We start from the raw sequence: 21,508 nt of genomic DNA on the forward strand, positions 1-21,508 counted from the left end.
CTTTTTCGTTAAACAAATATAAATGTTCCTTAGCTACAGGTGAAAAAGTTTGCCTGTAGCGTTATACTTAACTCTAGCGAGCTGGGGGACCTGCGCTAATCCTGACCCTTCTTCTTAGAGTCCCGGGCAGCACTAAATGGAGAATTAGCAAGGCGGATCCCAGGGCCTGAACTAAATTATATTCTTCTTTAATGCAGGCCCTGGGATTTGCCACACTAAGGGGCCGAATTATCAAAGTGAGGACAGACATGATCCGCTGTAGCGGATCATGTCCGCCGCACATTGATAAATGCCAACAGCATATGCTGTTGGCATTTATCATTACACAAGCATTCCTAGTGAAATGCTTGTGCAATGCTGCCCCCTGCACATTCACGGTAAATTGGCCGCTAGCAGGGGGTGTCAATCAATCCGATCATATCTGATAAGGCAGATTACTGTCCGCTGCCTAGGAGGTGGCGGATGAGTTAAGGTGCAACGGTCTTAAGAACATGAAGGCTCGCACGGAAACAGATACATTCGGCTGAATACTGGGCATGATAAATCGGCCCCTAAGCCTTCTATTAGCATGACCCGGGGCTCTAAGAAGTACCAGGATTAGCGCGGCTCTCTAGCATGTTACAGGTAAGTATTTTTACCCCTGAAAGTAATTTTAAAGGACAGGAAACCCCAAAATTTTCTTTCATGATTTGTTAGAACATACAATTTTAAACAACTTTCCAATTTACTTCTATTATCAAATTTGCTTAATTCTCTTGTTATCCTTTGCTGAAGGAACAGTATTGCACTACTGGCAGCTACCTGAACACATCTTGTCAGCCAATCACAAGAGACAAATGTGTGCATGTGCCAATCAGCAGCTAGTTCCCACTAGTGTAGAATATGTACATTTGCTTTTTCAACAAGGGATACCAACAGAACGAAGCACATTTGAAAATGGAAGTGAATTTAAAAGTGCCTTAAAATTACATGCTCTATCTTAATCATACAAGTATAATTTTGACTTTTCTATCCCTTTAAAGAAAAATAATGAATACTGTTGATTTTTGTCAGTATTGCTTTCTTTTCTTTAAATTTAGTCAGTGCATTCGTTCGGATATTCATTTCATGTAAACGATTGCATTTGTAAAGAGATGAATGTACCTGCCTAGGTACTGTAATTTTAGATTAATTGCTACTGTGACTTCTATGTGACTAACTCCTGCTAAATCCTGTTTAGGAGAAATAAGCATTTCAGAAAACCGCCGCTGAGCCAATCAGGAGCACAGCATGTTTTTCTCATGAGGCTCACAAGCAGGAGTTTACTTATGTGTTAACCCTTCTGTGGGGGTTAAACATAAAGGTCTAGATTACGAGTGGAGCGCAATATTGCGCTTACGCGAGAGTGATATTTGTGCTCCACTCAGTAATACCAGCGCACGTATATGAGGGCTGGTATTACAAGTGAGGTGCGATGCGAAAATTGCCCGGAAGCCTTGCACTCATGAGAGCGAGCTTCCATAGGCTCCAATTGGAGCCTTGTTCTCATGCTGCAAGACACGGCAAACCACCTTGCACAGCGGCAATTTGCAGTGTTGGGCAGCAATAAAGAAATATATATGTATATGAATATATGCACATAGTAACACATAAATATATATGAATATATACACATAGTAACACATAAATATATATGTATATGAACATATACACATATTAACACAAATATATATGTATATTAATATATACACATATTAACACATAAATATATATGTATATGAATATATACACATATTAACACATAAATATATATGTATATGAATATATACACATATTAACACATAAATATATATGTATATGAATATATACACATATTAACACAAATATATATGTATATGAATATATACACATATTAACACATAAATATATATGTATATGAATATATACACATATTAACACATAAATATATATGTATATATACACATATTAACACATAAATATATATGTATATATACACATATTAACACATAAATATATATGTATATGAATATATACACATATTAACACATATATATGTATATGAATATATACACATATTAACAGAAATATATATGTATATGAACATATACACATATTAACACATAAATATATATGTATATGAACATATACACATATTAACACATAAATATATATGTATATCAATATATACACATATTAACACATAAATATATATGTATATGAACATATACACATATTAACACATAAATATATATATGTATATCAATATATACACATATTAACACATAAATATATATGTATATGAATATATACACATATTAACACATAGATATATATGTATATGAATATATACACATATTAACACGTAAATATATATGTATATGAATATATACACATATTAACACATAAATATATATGTATATGAACATATACACATATTAACACATAAATATATATGTATATCAATATATACACATATTAACATATAAATATATATGTATATGAATATATACACATATTAACACATAAATATATATGTATATGAATATATACACATATTAACACAAATATATATGTATATCAATATATACACATTAACACATAAATATATATGTATATGAATATATACACATATTAACACAAATATATATGTATATGAATATATACACATATTAACACATAAATATATATATATGTATATGAATATATACACATATTAACACATAAATATATATGTATATGAATATATATACATATTAACACATAAATATATATGTATATGAATATATACACATATTAACACATAAATATATATGTATATGAATATATACACATAGTAACACATAAATATATATGTATATGAATATATACACATAGTAACACATAAATATATATGTATATGAATATATACACATATTAACACATAAATATATATGTATATATTGATATACATATATATTTAAAGTAAAAACACAGTCCCCCATTGACCTCAATGTAAAAGCACTTTAGGTTTTGTTTTCTTTCTAACACCCCACACATACCCTCACTTTAACCCTTTATAACTGCTTTGTGCAGTTTTTTTTTTCTTTAAATAAAAATGCTAATCTTTATTTTTTAACGTAAACTACTGTACTCTTTATTTTGGTTAATTGCGCTAAACGCAAAGTGAAACCGCTGGCTCACGGAAGCATTAACCTGCCACTTGTAATGGCTGGTTATTTAACGTGCGACCATAAAAAGGGCAAACTTGCCCCTTTACAGGTGCACATTAAGATAGCGCTCCACTCGTAATCTAGCCCAAAGTTCGTAAACGAAAGCAGGTAAATGTTGCTTGGGAATGTCCCTTTAAATAGGTTGGAAAACCCAAAATGATATTATATCAATAAAGTTATGGGACATTTTCTGTATCCTTTTGCAATGCCTTATATATTTCACATGTTAAACATGCAACTGTATTTAAAGTAAATATCCCTATTATTTTGTGACAAACACCCATATGCATAGTGCGTCATTATCCATCACCTCAAATGTTAAAAAAAATATATATATACTATAAAGTAGATAAATCGCCCACACAACTTTAATCTGCTCTCAAAATGTATTGATAGTGAAACCTCAAGTGATTTGAATGTTTTCTTGTCTGTATTAAATAAAAGAACATTGTTTGAGAACCTGGCTCCCTATGAACAAACAACTTACCTGGTCTAGCCGTCACATAACTTGTATGCATTTGAAATTCAGGTTTGACAGCTCTTAGCACTGTCTGAAGAACGAGGGGGGAAAAAGGAAGAAGATAACAAAAAAAAAAAGTAGTATATATAGTAAGATACTATTTGTAGGTTCCAGTAAATGGGGTTTCTGCAGAATTCAGGAACAGCATTAAATCAGGTACAGCATTAAATCCAAAGTACTTCATTGTACCCAAGTCTGCTTCAGAATAAAATATTCTTGTTAGCTGACACAGTGCCACCCAACTCCACCTCTCTATACTTCCTCATTGCTACAACTCCCACAACACAGAGAAAAGAAAACATTAAAACTACTGTGACATTTTACAGTTCGGGTAGACGGACAACACAGAAACAAATTCTGACAGATCTGCTATTAACAAAACTGTACTAAAGTTCCTAAAAAAAGGAAGCATTTTCTTTGAGGCACAAAAGTATTATTTTCTTAAATTAAAAGGTTTCATACTAATGAGAAGAAAAAAAGTTGACCCTTTGGTTATACAATCCTCTCTGGCAGTTAAGGGGAAAATGCAAGAATAACAATATTAATTATTACTGTGGGTTTTCTAGTTTCTGTTTGATGTCTGACTTTTTAGGGAAAGTAAAGTTGATTTAAGGAGGCCTATTTATCATGTGCGGTGCGGATCAGGTCCGCAAGACCTCGCTGAATGCAGAGAGCAATACGCTCTCCGTATTCAGCATTGCACCAGCAGCTCACAAAAGCTGCTGGTGCAACGCCGCCCCCTGCAGACTTGCGGCCGCCAGCAGGGAGGTGTCAATCAACCCGATCGTATTCGATCGGGTTGATTTCTGGCGATTGCTGTCCACCTCATCAGAGCAGGCGGACAGGCTTATGGAGCAGCAGTCTTTAGACCGCTGCTTCATAACTGCTGTGTCTGGCGAGTCCAAAGACTCGCCAGAAACACGGGCCCACAAACTCCATCCGGAGCTTGATAAATGGGCCTCAAGGAGTTGACAATGTTTAAGGAAGTAAATAACTGTAGGCCAAGGTGACACAGATTGACTCCTTTCAGTTACCTAATCTTTTAGCAGCAGCATTTGCTCTGATTATCAAGATTACCAATTAAACTGAACATAGTTATACAAAGGTACTGTGCTGTAATATGCAAGAATTACTGGTCAATAGAGAAAACTGTTTTTTCGTTTAACAAGTCTAACGTTTAACTGTTCGGAATGAAAGCTGGCATTTGTACACGTGTATATGCATAACCATCTGACCTTTCAAGGAGCAAGTCCAGGGCATGTTTCAAGGTGCCCTCTTGTGAGCATGAAACGCGTAGGTTTAGGGATGAATCTATTTATTTCTACCAAAGAACTAATACTCTCCAAGTGGCAAAGATGCCCTGCTTAACCTCATGTGACAAATAATGAAAATGGTGCAATGTGTGGGACAAGGGATAATCCCACCGCTACACCACTGCCTCTTGATTCCCTGGATATGAGATAAGCCTCTACCTGTTACCCTATCATTTTACATCCCACCACCAGTCATCTTGTCCTTATTGGTCCAAAAGGAGGATCCTTTCTCTCAGTGATTTTTTGTATTATTTGTTTCACTGCATGAAATACATTTTAAGTAAAAGCTATAAAAAGAAAGTGAAACTAGCAAGTACAACTGAGACCCAGGCATTTGTTTCTCATTGGCTCACAAATTACCGTAAGATTTTTTGAGTATCATGTCTCTTAAAGTATACTTTTGCTTAAAGGAATAGTCTAGTAAAATGATTCAGATAGAGCGTGTAATTTTGAGTAGCTTTCTAAGCTTAGGTGCCGGCCCATTGCTTACATTTTTGCTTATTTAAATAAAGATATCAAGAGAACGAAGAAAAAAAATTGATAATAGGAATAAATGAGAAAGTTGATTAAAATTGCATGCTCTATCTGTTTAATGACTAAACTATTCCTTTAATAACAGTACTAACTGGCTGTAAGTGCCCTGTTAAACATAAACACAGAGACTGAAGTCACAACATGAGCAAGGTCATTGCTCGCACAAAAGCATTAATGCTTTAACCACCTGTTTCTAAAGAGCAACTGCGCAATTAAGATGACTGGTATCAAAGCAGGAAACAAAAGATCTTTATTTACTATTTGCTATAAACCATCAGCTGGTAAATAATATTTTTAAACCATAGCAAGGTATTAACCCTTTAACTTTTGAATACTATTTTTTTTTCTGTTTCATAAATCCAGACATTAAGCTGAAAAAACATTATTTTGATGGAAAGATGGGATGCATGGATGTATGGGTAGATAAGTGGATTAATGGATGGGTCGGTTAGAGAGTGGTTGGTAATGAATGGATGGATGGATAGATGGGCTTCTGGGTGAGTGGTTGGAAAATAGGTGGTTTGTTGGTATATGGATAGGTGGACAGAGGCGTGGGATGTGAAGGTGGATAGATGTATGTGCAGGGGTATAGATAAGGTGGACTGGGCAGGGAGATAGATGGATGTGCAGGGGGATAGATGGATGGGTGGATGGGCTAGTGGATATATGGGTGGGCAGGGGATAGATGGGTGGGCAGAGGGATAGATGGGCTAGTGGATAGATGGGTGGGCAGGGGGTATATGGATGGGTGGATAGAAGGGTGGGCAGGGGGATAGATGAATGGGTGAATAGATAGAAGGGTGGATAGATGGATGCACAGGCAGGTGGATTGGTGGCAGCTGGACAGATGGGTGGGAGGGTAGATGGAGGGGGTGTGCAGATGTACTATGGATGGGTGGGAGGATACATGGATGGGGGCGGTTGAATAGAAGGATGGGTGAGTGGAAAGGTGGAAGGATAGATGATGACTGGGTGAGCAGATGCACTGACTGATGGGTGGAAGGACACATTGATGGGACAGTCGGATAGATGATAGATAGATATATAGATAGGATAATGACTGGGTGAGCAGGTGTACTGATGGATGGGTGGAAAGACACATGGATGGGGCAGTTGGATAGATAGATAATAGATAAGATACAAGATCATACAATACATTAGAACCCATGATGAGCCGTACATCTGCTCCCCCTCATCTAGATTTAACCCCAGTAACTAGACAGAGCAAAATGGTGCATGCAATTAGCTAACAGAGCTGTAGCTGCAGCCTCCAACTGACAAACATAACTAAATCTTATAATTTAAAAAAGTAAGTAAACATACACTGGCAAATGTATCTTTCAAATGAATAGGAAAGTATCTGCTTTTATATAAGAGATCTATCTTCTTGTAAAGAACAACTGCTGGTCCATGTGCAGACCGGAGTCAGCACAAGAAATGAGCTGTGTAAATTGGGTTTTAGGGTAAAAATTGTGATAAAAACAGGTTTTCAGTAGAGCATATTGTGTTACAAGACCATAGTAGGGAAATGGCTTAGTTTACATGGCATGTGGTACTCAGTAATAGCTCCTAAAGTGCCAGATCACAGGAAACCATAGTGCCCAGTTTGTTCAGTCTCAGGCATCTGCAAATTTACTACATCTACTTCATGCTGTGCTTAGGACAATATTACGTATGTTAAACTCTCATTTTTAAAATCTCTGGTTCTCAACATAAATTTGTTAGGGAGAGGGAAATTTAATAATATATTATAGAATTATAATTATGTAGTTAAAGCAAAGATTAGCTTGGTAATCATATAAAGTTGTAATTTTTAAATGATACATTTTAAATTATATTACTTTAAATATTGAAGTTTTTATGAAGCAATGGGTGCAGCTATGTTAAAATCTAGGTTTACTTCATCTAATCTCTTCTGCTGAGGACAACAAGGAACAGATAAAGAGCAATTGCTGCGTGGAATATACGAGAGTTTCAACATGGTGATGCCCATTTCGTTATAGAAAATTATGTAAATTGGAATTCCCCAAATTACATGAAAAGAGGACAAAATAAATACTGAATATATTTCAAAGTTGTTTTTTTTTACTTCATATTGTCATCCACTGTACACAGAAGGGTCTAGCTGAGCAATGGGAATTATATGTAGGTATATCCTTCTGTGTATAGTGAAGGTGCCTCTAATATATAACAGTGTATGCAGTACAGCTACATACTTCCTATTATGCAGAGGATTTCAGGAACAGAGAGGTGAGGGGGACTTGTGGGTTATTGGCCACCAGTGTATTGTGGTTTAACGGATTGGAAACTTTTAATAATTCCATGCACAAATAATTAACAGGTAATGTATTAGCAGTTTATATTAAAACTTTGCTTTTTAGACAAAATATATATGTACAGTATGCAAACGTATATAGTATAGTAAATATATACATATATATAACATAAATAAACACATATATGCCTTTAAGAAATATTACACTTGCTGTCCTGTTCTCAAGCAGTGTTATCATCTAAAAAGAGTGGGACGTCACATTCCAAGAAAGATAGTACTATGCTATGCTGTGAGAATATTTCTTTGCTTTGAGAACACTTTTTGCTTAACGCTTACTACATAAAATAATATGATTGACAGAACATTAGACACACCTGCTAAACTGTAGTTTAATTAGCAGAAGTGCTGAAGGGGGGCAACATCTTAGAGAGAAGTCTTAGACAATAGCACCTGTGAAATCTGTTGTGTGTCCCACTGAGTGATGACGCTGAATATAACTGCACCCCTCTGCCTGTCCACCCTTGTATGCTGATATTAATGCCTTATTTGAAACCCAAAGATAAGTAATGCCTTTACAGTTTAATAACTGCATTGTTTTATAAGCTGATTACTGATTTATGTTATTGAAATAAGTTCATAATAAACACTGTTATTATAATTATACTGCATTCTCGTCTATTTCCTTCTCTTTTTCAGAACTATTGTGAGACCTAGTTGGTGATTGCCCCAGCACCAGAGCATAATATGTGGGCAGAGCCATGATAGGAGGGGAGAGGCTGTGGATGTGTCATGTACACCATTGGTCACATCAAAACTTGACCTGGGAAGGGCTGGAAAGTCCTTTGGAAACAGGGGATTTTCCCTGGTGGAAGTTAGCTAAGGTACAACAAGCTCACCTCCCAACCCGTCCAAATACTGTAATATCCTGGAAAGCTGGGAGGTACATGATTGGCTGCTCTATCCACCTTATCAAGGCTTGAAAAAAGCAGCGGCTGGCTGTTTAAACATAAGAAAGATTAGAGAGGGTGAAAAACTCTAAAGCCTTTATCATCTTAGAGTAGTATAGGTTTTCACTACATATATTCCATTACAGTTTTACTGTAAGTTTAGCTTTACTATCAACTTTGGAAAAAATAAATAAATGGGCACCTTCTCTTCAGAAAACGATCACAAAACCGTTGCTCTTCTACATAGATCTTATGGTTAATGGAGGATTTCATACAGCTGTTGAGCTATAGCTCCTGATAGTCTGACTTTTCCTGATTAATAATTAAATAACTTAGACATGACCTATACACAAGTCGTGTTTAATATTTGACTAGAATCTGACTACATGGCACTGTTTCTAAGGTGTGAGCCTTCATTATTTTCCTTTCATTTTTAAAGTTAGCTAATTAATTATGTACTTGAAAAGGGAAAAAGTTATCTGCCATATGCTATAAATCTGTCTTCCCTTGTGCTTTAAAGCCATCTGTGCCACAACTTCACCTTTCCGTAGGGCAAGGACATAATGTAGCTGACACCAGCTGCACCAGGGCCAGACTCAAACTCTAACTTAACCCATTGTCTCCCTGCCTATTTGGCATGATTTCAAGTTTATTTTTTTGGGAGAGGAAATACAGCTGTGCGGAAAGCATCTGCATTTGCAACTTAGTAATCTAACGCTCAACCCTTTCTTCGTTAAAGGCTTATGAAAGTGCAAAAAGAAAATGCTTTAATATGTTAGTGCATTTAATTTTGCACTAATGCTTGTATAGAATTGTGTAATTAAACACATAAAGTCAGCTTCACAACAGCAATGCACTACTGTGAGCTAGCTGAACATATCTGGTGAGTCAATGACAAGAGACATATGCGTGTAACCACCAATCACCAGCTAGCTCACAGTAGCATAGAATATGTACATATTATTTTACAATAAAATATACCAAGACAACAAACTACATCTTAAAATAAAATGTGAATTTAAAAAGTTTCTAAAAATTAAAAAGATTTTCACAGTTTTGCCAGTATTTTTTCAAATCCCAACAAAAATGTAGGTCAGAAGTACAGAACCTTTTTAAATTCAGGAGGTCACATACATTTTCAGTGGGATCTGTTAAAGGACCAGTAAATACAGTAGATTTGCGTAATCAACAAATGAATGATAACAAGACAATGCAATAGCACTTAGTCTGAACTTCAAATAAGTAGTAGATTTTTTTCTGTCTATTTCCACTCCTCCTGTACCATGTGACAGCAATCAGCCAATCACAAATGCATATACGTATAGTCTGTGAATTCTTGCACATGCTCAGTAGGAGTTGGTGATTCAAAAGGTGTAAATATAAAAAGACTGTGCACATTTTGTTAATGGAAGTAAATTGGAAAGTTGTGTAAAATTGCCTGCTCTATCTGAATCATGAACGTTAAACTTTAACTTGATTGTCCCTTTAAAGTTGCATGTTTTACCACAGGTTGCATTCAGAATGTATTAACAAAAATATACTTATTTACTTAAAAAGATCTTATTATTAAAAACATTGTGTAGAAAGCATACTTCCATATCTCAAAGGTCATGAAAGAAAAATGACACTCGTGAGGCAGATAAATCATTACTCTACACAAAGGGGTTAATTTATCAAGCTCCATACGGAGCTTGATGCCCCGTGTGAAGACTCGCCGGAAACGGAAGTTATGTAGCAGTGGTCTGAAGACCGATGCTCCATAACCTGTCCGCATGCTCTGAGGCGGCGGACAGAAATCAACCCGATCAAATATGATCGGGTTGATTGACACCCCCTGCTAGCGGCAGAATGGCTGCGAATCTGCAGGGGGCGGCATTGCACCAGTAGTTCACAAGAACTGGTGGTGTAATGATAAATGCAGACATCGTATGCTGTCGGCATTTATCGATGTGCGGCGGACATGATACGCTACATTGTATCATGTCCGTCCACACAATAATAATGACCCCAAAGACACAACTTTACTTTTACTTTAAACAACTTTACAATTTATTTCTATTGTTTAAAGAGACACAAAACTCAATTTTTTAAAAATGTATTTCTATTATCAATTTTGCTTCATTCTTTTGGTATTCTTTTCTTGAAGGAGCAGCAATGCACTACAGGGAGCTAGTGCAGGAAGGAAAAGAGAGAGGGCGCCACAATAGCGTAATATTGTCTGGTATTGTGAGCAGACATATATAGACAAATGGTGTGCTTACCAGAACAAGAGGCACTGTGCTGTGACCAGTGCGTGATAGCTTGCTAGCACTTAACAGTGGCTAGTACACTGGATGGATAGCGTTCCTTGGAGACTTTGCTGGTACCCCCTAGGCAACCTTTTTCTTAGTACTGGTGATTTCAACTGGAATATGGAATTTGGTGTGTTGTTGTATGGTATTGGAATACCACAAGGCTTAGACAACTTCTTGTAATAAAAAGCTTTAATATGACGCGTTTCTCAACCCCAACTGGGTCGTTTCCTCAGATAGTTTGAACAAGTGAAAAAGGCAGTGACAAGAGGAATATATGTGCAGCCACCAATTAGCAGCTAGCTTCTGAGCCTACCTAGTTATGCTTTTCAACAAAGGATACCAAAAGGACAAAGCAAATTAAATAATAGAAGTAAATTGGAAAGTTCATTTAAATTGTATGCTGTAACTGAATCATGAAAGAACAAAATTGGGTTTCATGTCCCTTTAATTTGCTTCATTCTCTTGGTATCCTTAGTTTTATTATTATTATACTTTATTTATGACGCGTCATCATATTCCGCAGCGCTGTCCATGGATACAGCTTATTTAAATAAAACAATAATATAAAACTTGTCAGAGACAGGACAAAATTTACAAACACATACAGGAGGAATCGAGGGCCCTATTCCCGTGGGAACTTACAATCTAGAAGGGTAGGGGGTTGAGAAACAGGGGTTGAGAAACAGGAGGTGAGGACTGCAAGATTTAGAAAGATGTTAATACAGAGTTAGATGAGGGAAATGTTAGGTAAGTGAAATTAATTTGTTATTGAGTTGGGTGGTAGGTTTCTCTAAACAGAAAAGTCTTCAGAGAGCATTTAAAGGAAGACAGATTAGGGCAAAGCCTGACTGCACGAGGGAGAGTGTTCCAGAGGATAGGTGCTGCACGACAGAAGTCCTGCAGTCTAGCATGAGAGGAGGTGATAGTCGCGGATGCAAGGAGCAGGTCATTGTGGTCATTGTTGGATCTTAGTGGACAGGCTGGCGTATACTTGTTGATTAGAGAGGATAGGTAGAGGGGAGCGGCGTTGGTGAGAGCTTTGTATGTAAGGGTGAGAATTTTGAATTTAATTCTGCTGTAAATGGGGAGCCAATGAAGGGACTCGCAGAGAGGTGCAGCAGATACAGAGCGACAGGAAAGGTGGATCAGCCTGGCAGAGGCATTTAGGATGGATTCAAGGGGGGAGAGGCGGGAAAGAGGAAGGCCAGTAAGTAGGTTATTGCAGTAGTCAAGTCGGGAAATAACAAGGGAGTGGATTATTTGCTTAATGGTGTTAGCACACAGAAAAGGTTGAATCTTGGAAATATTGCGTAGATGGTTGCGGCAGGATGTACAAAGCGAATGGATATGGGGGACGAAGGATAGATTTGAGTCAAGTGTAACTCCGAGGCAGCAGACTTGGGGCGAAGGGGAAATGGTGATGCCGTCAACAGGGATAGAGAAGTCACAAGTCGGTGTAGAGCTTGCTGCACACATATGTATCTTGTCATTGGTTTACCAAATGTGTTCAGCTAGCTCTCAGTAGTGCATTGCTGCTCCTTCAACAAAGGATACCATGAGAATGAAGGTAATAAATAATAAAAATAAATTGGAAAGTTTTTTATAATTATATGCTCTGTCTGATTCATGAAAGAAAAATGTTGAGTTTGATATCCCTTTCAGTATATATGAAGGAGAGGAAACATCTATTGCTCTGGTTAAAAAAAAATATTAAACCAAATCAAATGGTTTAGGCAATTTCATTTGCAACATTTTGAAAACCTAAGTTAGTGTCTGTATTATATCATTTTATATTATATCACCCGGCCATAAAAAGGCTACAGACTTCTCACCACTGTTCTAGGCTATATGGGAACCACTCCTGTTTACAGTGAAAGGTCACTAGACTTCTGTGTGACATATCCATAAAATATCTGCATGATCTAATAAATTGTATCAACAAGTCAACATTAAGAAGAATAAATACATTGTTCTAATTAAAGGGACATGATAGTCAAAACTGAAATTAGGGCTGCGTGGAGTCAGCCATGTTGTTGGTGGAGCCAGGTCAGTACTTAGAAAACAATGCATTTGTCCAGACCAGAGAAGCAGTGGGTGAGGAAACAGACAGGCTGCCCAACCCATGAGAATCCGGCAATATCCAGGACAGTTGGGAGGGCTGATCACAGAAACAGTGATAGATTTACTAGAAGAACATCTTCTAATACTTGTCTACTGCAAATATACATTCAAAACTTAAATGCACATTTCCCTCTTGATCACCACGTCCCTTTAACTTAACCATAAAGTATATATATATATATATATATATATATATATATATATATATATATATATATATATATATATATATACACTGTATATATATATATATATATAAATGAAATGCACATTAATACACATGATTAAGTAAAATGTTTCTAATAAAAGTTGTCACTGTTCCAATGCATACAAAATCGGTTAAGCACACAGTTAAAGTCAGCTCTGTACTACTGGGAGCTAGCTAAAGGCATTTGGTGAACCAACGAAAAGAGGCAAATGTGTGTAGCCAACAATAACCAGCAAGCTCCCAGTAGTGCATTGCTTCTCATGAGCCTATCAAGGTATGGTTTTCTACAAAAGATATACAGAGAAGGAAGTATATTTGATAAAAGTAGATTGAAAATCCCCAGTGTACTATCATGTTTATGTCCCTTTAAATATTGGTTTTAGCAAACCTTTTTAACACAGAATATACAATGAATCAGTATTCAGATATATTCACTTCTGTGTGTAAGTTTGATGAATTTCTGACCAGTATGTTCATTTAAAGGATCCTTATGTTTTTGGGGTTTTAACAAAGCAGTAGTGGTAAAGGGACAAGGTGATAAGCAGCGGAATATATCAAAGCAAGTAGCTGCTCCCTCTAGTGTGTGAGTAAAGTAACTGCATTATCTAGTTGCTGTGGGCTCTGTTCTCTTTGATAAGACAATGCAACAGAGTTAGCTAAATCAGTTGTAATGGTGTTTTTGTCAGCCCACTTGCATATCCCAAGTCACTTCAACCAAAAAGTTGACTTGCTATTAGAATTATAGGAAGTAATAAACAACCTGCTGATGTGATATACTTACATCTAAAAGTATCTACATAGATAAATAAAATGCAAACACCTCCTATAATCAATATTTGTATACTAATAACTATTGTAAATACCACTGCTACTACTACCACTAATAATAATAATGATAATAATACATTGCCAGTGCTGTTTATAGAATACAACACATTGCTCCAATCTTCTAACCTGGCTACACGCTACACAGTGATTGCTCAGTGCACAAATTAATGTAAAGCTAGCATTGATAAATCACAATCACAGGAGAAAACATATGTAATTTGGTTTTATAATGCATTAAAATACAATGAGCTTAAATTGATATTAAAGGGATACAAAACCCAAATATATATATATATATATATATATATATATATATATCTCACACATGAACTAGCACTGCCTATCTGTGAATAGGTAATAAAATGCACTGAAATAAGAGGTGGCCTTCAAGGGCTTAGAAAGTAGCATATGAGCCTACCTAGGTTTAGCTTTCAACAAAGAATACCAAGAGACCAAAGCAAATTTGATGATAAAAGTAAAAGATAGTTGTTTAAAATAGCATAAAAGTTTTTGACTTTACTGTCCCCTTAAATACATCACTGTGTCTAGCATGCATTTACGTTTAACATCTCTTTAATGTACCGTGGGTAGCACCCATATTAAATAAGTTCCAGTTTATCGGGCTGTCAGACCTGTGACACATTTTGATCGTTTGCTCTGGGCTTACACTGTATGATCACGTCTGCATAAACAATACATTCATGAAATGTAAAAGCTGTTAGGTTTCCTCTGTTTTATCTTATTGATTGCTAACATCTGCTGTTCTATATAAACCAGACAAGACTCTTCTATAAATGATTCATGCATCTTATTGAGCTAATCTTTTTATTTCATGTGGTCGGACTATTAAGTAAAGATATTTTTGATTTATCATTATGAAGTCCAGTCACTTCTGTTAACAGAAATCATCAGCTTTCATGAGCTTTGATCTGACCATTTCCTCTTCCAATTAAAAGAACACTAAAAGTAACGCTTTTCTGTATTGTATCAAAAATATGGAAGGTCATGTGTTTAATAAATCCTTGTTTTTATTATCTGGGTGGTGCAGGCTTGCCTTGTCCCATATACTAGTAAGCATGCATACTTCAGTATCTGATGTGCATAAATATGCATTTACACTTCAGTTCTCTATAACATTACTTAGCCTTTAGCATGCAAATATTTTTAGAGGTATATTGCTGCTCATGGTTGTATAAAAAAAACTTTTTAAAACTAGTGACCCTGTAATGTACTTAAAGGCACATAAAACCCAAATGTTTTCTTTCATGATTCAGATTGAAATGTTCCATCTAAGAGGTAGAGAAGCAGACTGCTGCTTGATAAATAATGACTGCAGGTTCTCTTGTGAGAACCTGCAGTAGTAGGGGAGGAGCAGGCTTAATAAATCAAGACCTAAAAGTACTACTGTAATACTCACCATCTAAAATGAAGCTAGAGAGAAGCGGGTCGCATAAGGTCACGTGACCCTACCGCTCACGTGACACTTGCCGGGGTCATGTCGAAATCTGTGACGCGACGGAATGTGCGATCCTGATGTCATCACATTCCTGAGCGCACACGTGACTGGTTGCAAAATCAGACGGAACAGCTGTCTGTCAGCATCCGATTTTGTAACCATAAAGTGTGCATGCGACAGACGGGTCGCAGAATCTGTACACCACTGTTCCTAACAACATTAAAGATTAGACTAATGTCTCATCAACGAGGATTTATGAGGGGCAGCGTTACTAACTTGCGTTTTGCGCACAGTGTAATTATGAAACAGACCCGTAGCGTTTGAAGTCAGAGCCACATCAGACAGTTACCTGTGGAATTTATCAGAATAAAAATAAAGTTGAAATGACTGTAGAGAGCAATAGAAAATAGTTTGGAAGTTATTTAAACTGAAATAATTTTAAATCTTAACATGGCATTACCCCATGACTCGTGTCATATCTGTGTGCTACATACTGTTAGTGTTAGTCAATGTGTTTAGTAATTGTGACGTTTATAAACCGCAGTTTGAGACCACAGTAATACTAGTTAGACAGCACGTAAGTCTGTAGTGACAATAGTAGGCTGTGCACCATATTCTAATGGGCGTCAAGTCTTTCCCTCTGAGCAGTCAGTGTTCCTGGGATGGTCCCGGGGAGGAGGGGCGGGGCATAGCCTGGGAAGGAGGTGTCTCTAGCAGGTGATTGGTGCTCAACCAGTCACGTGTGCGTTTAGGAATGTGGTGACGTCACGGTCACACATTCCGTCGGGTCGCAGATTTCGTCACGACACCAGCTAAAGAAGATGAGAAAGCTGCTGCCATGTTTTAAACAGTTACATTGTGCGCACAAATTAACTATTGTGTGCGCACGATGTGACTGCATCTTTGGGGCCATGTATTTCGTGAAGCACGCAACAATAATTAAAAGAACCACTCAATGTAGTAGAATTGCATAATTAACAATCCAGTAATAAAAAGACAATGATTTAACACTTACTCTGAATTTCAAATAAGCAGTAGATTATTTTCTGGCTAATTTATTTTTTCTCCAAATTTTCTGCCCCCCTGCCTCATGTGACAGACATCAGCCAATCACAGACTAGTATATGTATACCCTGTGAGCTTGTGCACATGCTCAATAAGATCTTGTTCCCCAGAAAGTGTAAATATAAAAAGACTGTGCAAAGTTTGATAATGAAAGTAAACTGGAAAGCGTCTTAAAACTGCTGCTCTATCTGAATCATAAAAGTTTATTTTGACTTCAGTGTCCCTATAAGCCGTGTGAATAATACAATACACTGAGCGCACAATGTATTAGATTGTGAGGATGCTGTTAAACAATGTGAGCTATAAGGTGTGAATAATACAATACACTGAGCGCACAATGTATTAGATTGTGAGGATGGTGTTAAACAATGTGAGAATGATTGCAATTTTGTTCTCACACTGACACCGGCAGTGCTCCGTAGTAAAGAAAAGCACTTAGCTGTCAAATTTTTATAATGTTTGGTATTCATATTTTGAGAAAAATTATATTTCCTACCAATAGAGAACAACCTTTAATACTTGGGATCCGCAGATCCTAATGTTACTTATGAATCCAGCCATATTTGTTTTTTCAGCTCAATGTTAAGTACATAAAACATTGCGTCGCCTAAAGACTTAAAGGGACAGTCTAGGCCAAAATAAACTTTCATGATTCAGATAGAGCATGTAATTTTAAACAATTTTCCAATTTACTTTTATCACCAATTTTGCTTTGTTCTATTGGTATTCTTAGTTGAAAGCTTAACCTAGGAGGTTCATATGCCAATTTCTTAGACCTTGAAGCCCACCTCTTTCAGATTGCATTTTAACAGTTTTTCACCACTAGAGGGTGTTAGTTCATGTATTTCATATAGATAACACTGTGCTCGTGCACAAGAAGTTATCTGGGAGCAGGCACTGATTGGCTAGACTGCAAGTCTGTCAAAAGAACTGAAAAAAGGGGCAGTTTGCAGAAGCTTAGATACAAGATAATCACAGAGGTTAAAAGTGTATTAATATAACAGTGTTGGTTATGCAAAACTGGGGAATGGGTAATAAAGGGATTATCTATCTTTTAAAACAATAAAAATTCTGGTGTAGACTGTCCCTTTAAACTGTGTAGTTCCTTAAAGGGATATTAAACAGAATGAGCTTGTAATATAAAATGTTTAATTATGTGAAGTTATAAAACTTTGCAATATACTTTCATTATTTATTTTGTCTCATTTCCTGTAATTTAACTCTGGAAATGGTTGGTTTTCTTAATTCCACTGAGTTTCTATAAAGTAATAGGTGCCGACACGTATTTCCTCCTTATCTCTCCTCTTAGTGAGGTCAATTAGGAACAGATATTAAAAAATGAACTAAAAGAGACTGCAAACAAGGCTGTGTGGAACATAGAATTTTTAAAATAATTATCTAACAGTATTTTCACACAGCCTTGTTTGCACAGTATTTTTTTATTGTCTGCTTTATACTGGTCTCTAATTATCCTCAGCAGAAGAGATAAAGAGGAAAAATACATTTAAACATGGTGGCACCCATTACTTTGTAAAAACTAAAGTACTTTATAGAAACAAAAACTTTTACACAATATTTAAACAATGGTTATAACTGTAAAAAAATTACATCTCTATAATATTCTCAGGCTAATCTTTGCTTTCAATAAATCATAGGGCCCCAAATATTAAAGGGACATGAAAGTCAAATTTTATATTTCATGACTCAGTAGAGCATACACTTAACTTTCCAATTTACTTCTGTTTTAATTTTATCTTGGTTCTCTTGGTATCGTTTGATAAAGAGTAATCCATGTTGAGCTCAGTGATTGCAGCAATGTTTAAAGCAATGTTATACATAGTTGCAAACAATGCTGCCATAGAATGCTGCAGATACTCTATGGCAAGAGTTTGTAACTATGTACGACATTGCTATAAACATTGTTGCAAACACTGTTGCCAGACTTACATTATTTTCATGCCCCAGGAACTGAAATAGGCAGCATTGGGGACATTTGGTGGTGGGCAAACAAGTTGGCAAAAACTTAAAAGAGCCCACTGGAGGGGAGAAAAGCAGATAGAGGGTATCCTGTAAACTCAATGAAATCTGATATTTTTAGGAATTATTTTATTATTAGTGTGTTTAAATGCCACAGATCTTTATGCACCTCTTAAAGGGACAGTCTAGACCCAATACATAGCTACCTTTTGTTACATACCAGAAAAGTATCCTGCAACTAATCTATAAGCTGCAAGAAGTACATGAAACATTTAAATATTAGTTTATTAGCAGCTGAAAATGGCCATCAAGCTCCGCCCACCTATTGCGTGTATATTTCCCCAGCTTTACACAAACATTGTTATATTAATACACTTTATAACATTTCAACCTCTTAATTTCTGCCTATTTCTAAGCCACTACAGACAGCCTCTTATCACATGCTTTTTTATTAGCTGTTCACAACAGGAGACTGCTAGTTCATGTGGGCCATATAGATAACATTGTGCTCATGCCCGGGAAGTTATTTAAGAGTTAGCACCACACAGTACTAAATGCAACTCAATAGATTTTAAATAGTCATAGTCATGTGATCAGGGGGGCTGTCAGAAAAGGCTTAGATACAAGGTAATAATCTAAGCTGTGTTGGTTGTGCAAAACTGGGGAATGGGTAATAAAGGGATTATCTATCTTTTAAAACAATAAAAAAATATATTGTAGACTGTCCCTTTAAGTTTCTCTAATCATGATAGACTCTTAAAGGGAAACTATAGTCAAAATTCAACTTTCATGATTCAGGGCATGCAATGTTAAACATTTTCCAATTTACTTTTATCATAACATTTGCTTTATTCTTGTGATATTCTTTGTTGAAATCTAAACCTAGGTAAGCTTATATTCTAATTTCATAGTCCTTGAAGGCCGCCTCTTATCTGAACGCATTTGACAGTTTTCCACAGCTAGAGGGTGTTAGTTGATGTGTGCTATATAGATAAAATTGTGCTCATACCTGTGGAGTTTCTTATGAGAGGGCACTGATTGGCTAAAATGCAAGTCTGTCAAAAGAACTGAAATAAGTGGGCAGTTTGCAAAGGCTTAGATATAAGGTGATCACAGAAGTATATTAATATAACCGTGTTGGTTATGTAAAACTGGGGATTGGGTAATAAAGGGATTATCAATCTTTTTAAACAATAACAATTCTGGAGTAGACTGTCCCTTTAAATAAATGTTCCTACTCGCACATGCTGGTTTGTGCATGTGCAATTTGAAATAGCTAACTGAAAAATATTAAATGTGCACTGCTAAACTGTCATACAAAAAACAGGTAACCAGACCAGAAGACAGCTGAGGGTTGAGCTTTGCGGCCATATTCACTTGCTAACAAACAATTTAAGTTTCATGTACTTCTTACAAGCTTATAGATGTGGAACCTATTGCAAGATTGGGTCTAGACTGTCCCTTTAAGGCTTCTAAAATATAGATCTACGGCCCCTGTGTGTTTGGAATTTGGCCACTTCCGATCTACAGCAAAGCTAATCATTCAACAATTTACAAGGTTCCATTTCCAGAGCCAATGAAACAAATATCAGAAAATGTGTAGCTATTCACAAGTTTCTTTATAAAGATCAAAGAGCAACTACCAACAAGTTTATTTATGTAATGAGCATTTCCGTTTCCCAAGTAAGATACAGTTTGTTATTAATAAAATCATTTATTACAAAGATTAGAGTCAAAGGTCATTTAGATGCAAAGTGTCATAAGATTACAAACTATCATTTTTATTTTTTATTTTTCCTTTCCCGGGGGAAGGGTCTCATTGCAAACTTGTGACTGCAATCAATCCTATTCCAAACGGATGTGTATGCAATGTATATGGCAAGTCTGCAGATCCCAATCAGAAAATGGTTCAATATTATTTGCTGTTACATTAATGTTATATGCATAAACATTAACAGAAAAATTCATTAAAACGCATTACTATAAAAAAACCTGTGTATTAAGTGTGTCTCCTTTTAAGTGCACCTGTCGCTGGTCTCAGTGAATACAGATAATTTGTGCACACATTTAAAAATATTGCAGTTATTTACATCATAATTGTTAACCAGTAGAATAGCCTTGTTTATTTTTACACTTCTATGTCCATCAAAGGGACAGTCTGTTCAAAATGAAATTTTAAACAACTTTCCAATTTACTTTAATAATCAAATTTGCTTTGTTCTCTTGGTATTATTTGTGGAAAGCTAAACCTAGGTAGGCTTATATGCTAATTTCTAAGCCGCTGAACTGCTTCTTATCTCACTGCATTTTGACATAATTTCACCGTTAGACACTGTTAGTTCATGTGTGTCATATAGATCAAATTCTATTCACTCCCGTGGAGTTAAGAGTCAGCACTAAAATGCATGTCTGTCAAAAGCACTGAGATAAGGGGGCAGTCTGCAGAGGCTTGGAAGCAAGTTATTTACAGAGGTAAAGTGTGTTTATATAACTGTGTTGGTTATGCAAATCTGGTGAATGGGTAATAAAGGAATTATCAATCTTTTTAAACAATAACAATTCTGGAGTAGACTGTCCCTTTAAAGACTAATTTTCATTTCTACGTCCCTTTACATTTTCATCACTATTTAATGGAATACAAAATAAATTATAATATGCTATATTTTAGCACATAAGACATTACAATTTCAGTCTTTAGACAAATGTCAACGCTTCTTTTTTCTTTCAAAAAGGTGACTTGTCAACAACATTTTTATAACTC

General features: G+C 36.0%; 1 protein-coding gene across 5 annotated transcripts in view; it reads right to left on the bottom strand.

The window, feature by feature from the left end:
• FGD4 (FYVE, RhoGEF and PH domain containing 4) overlaps positions 1-21,508 on the bottom strand; it is a 374,120-nt gene that overhangs the window by 205,410 nt on the left and 147,202 nt on the right. The window contains exon 1 of one of the 5 annotated variants that reach the window (XM_053719019.1): positions 3,697-3,935. The exons of the other annotated variants lie outside the window; for them this stretch is intronic. Within the exon in view, the coding sequence (XP_053574994.1) occupies positions 3,697-3,727 (31 nt within the window). The 5' untranslated portion in view covers positions 3,728-3,935. Of the gene's footprint in view, positions 1-3,696; positions 3,936-21,508 lie in introns of those variants that run through there. 5 annotated transcript variants of the gene reach the window in all.

This window comes from Bombina bombina, chromosome 6 (genome assembly GCF_027579735.1).
Source record: "Bombina bombina isolate aBomBom1 chromosome 6, aBomBom1.pri, whole genome shotgun sequence".
NCBI classification, from domain to species: Eukaryota; Metazoa; Chordata; class Amphibia; order Anura; family Bombinatoridae; genus Bombina; species Bombina bombina.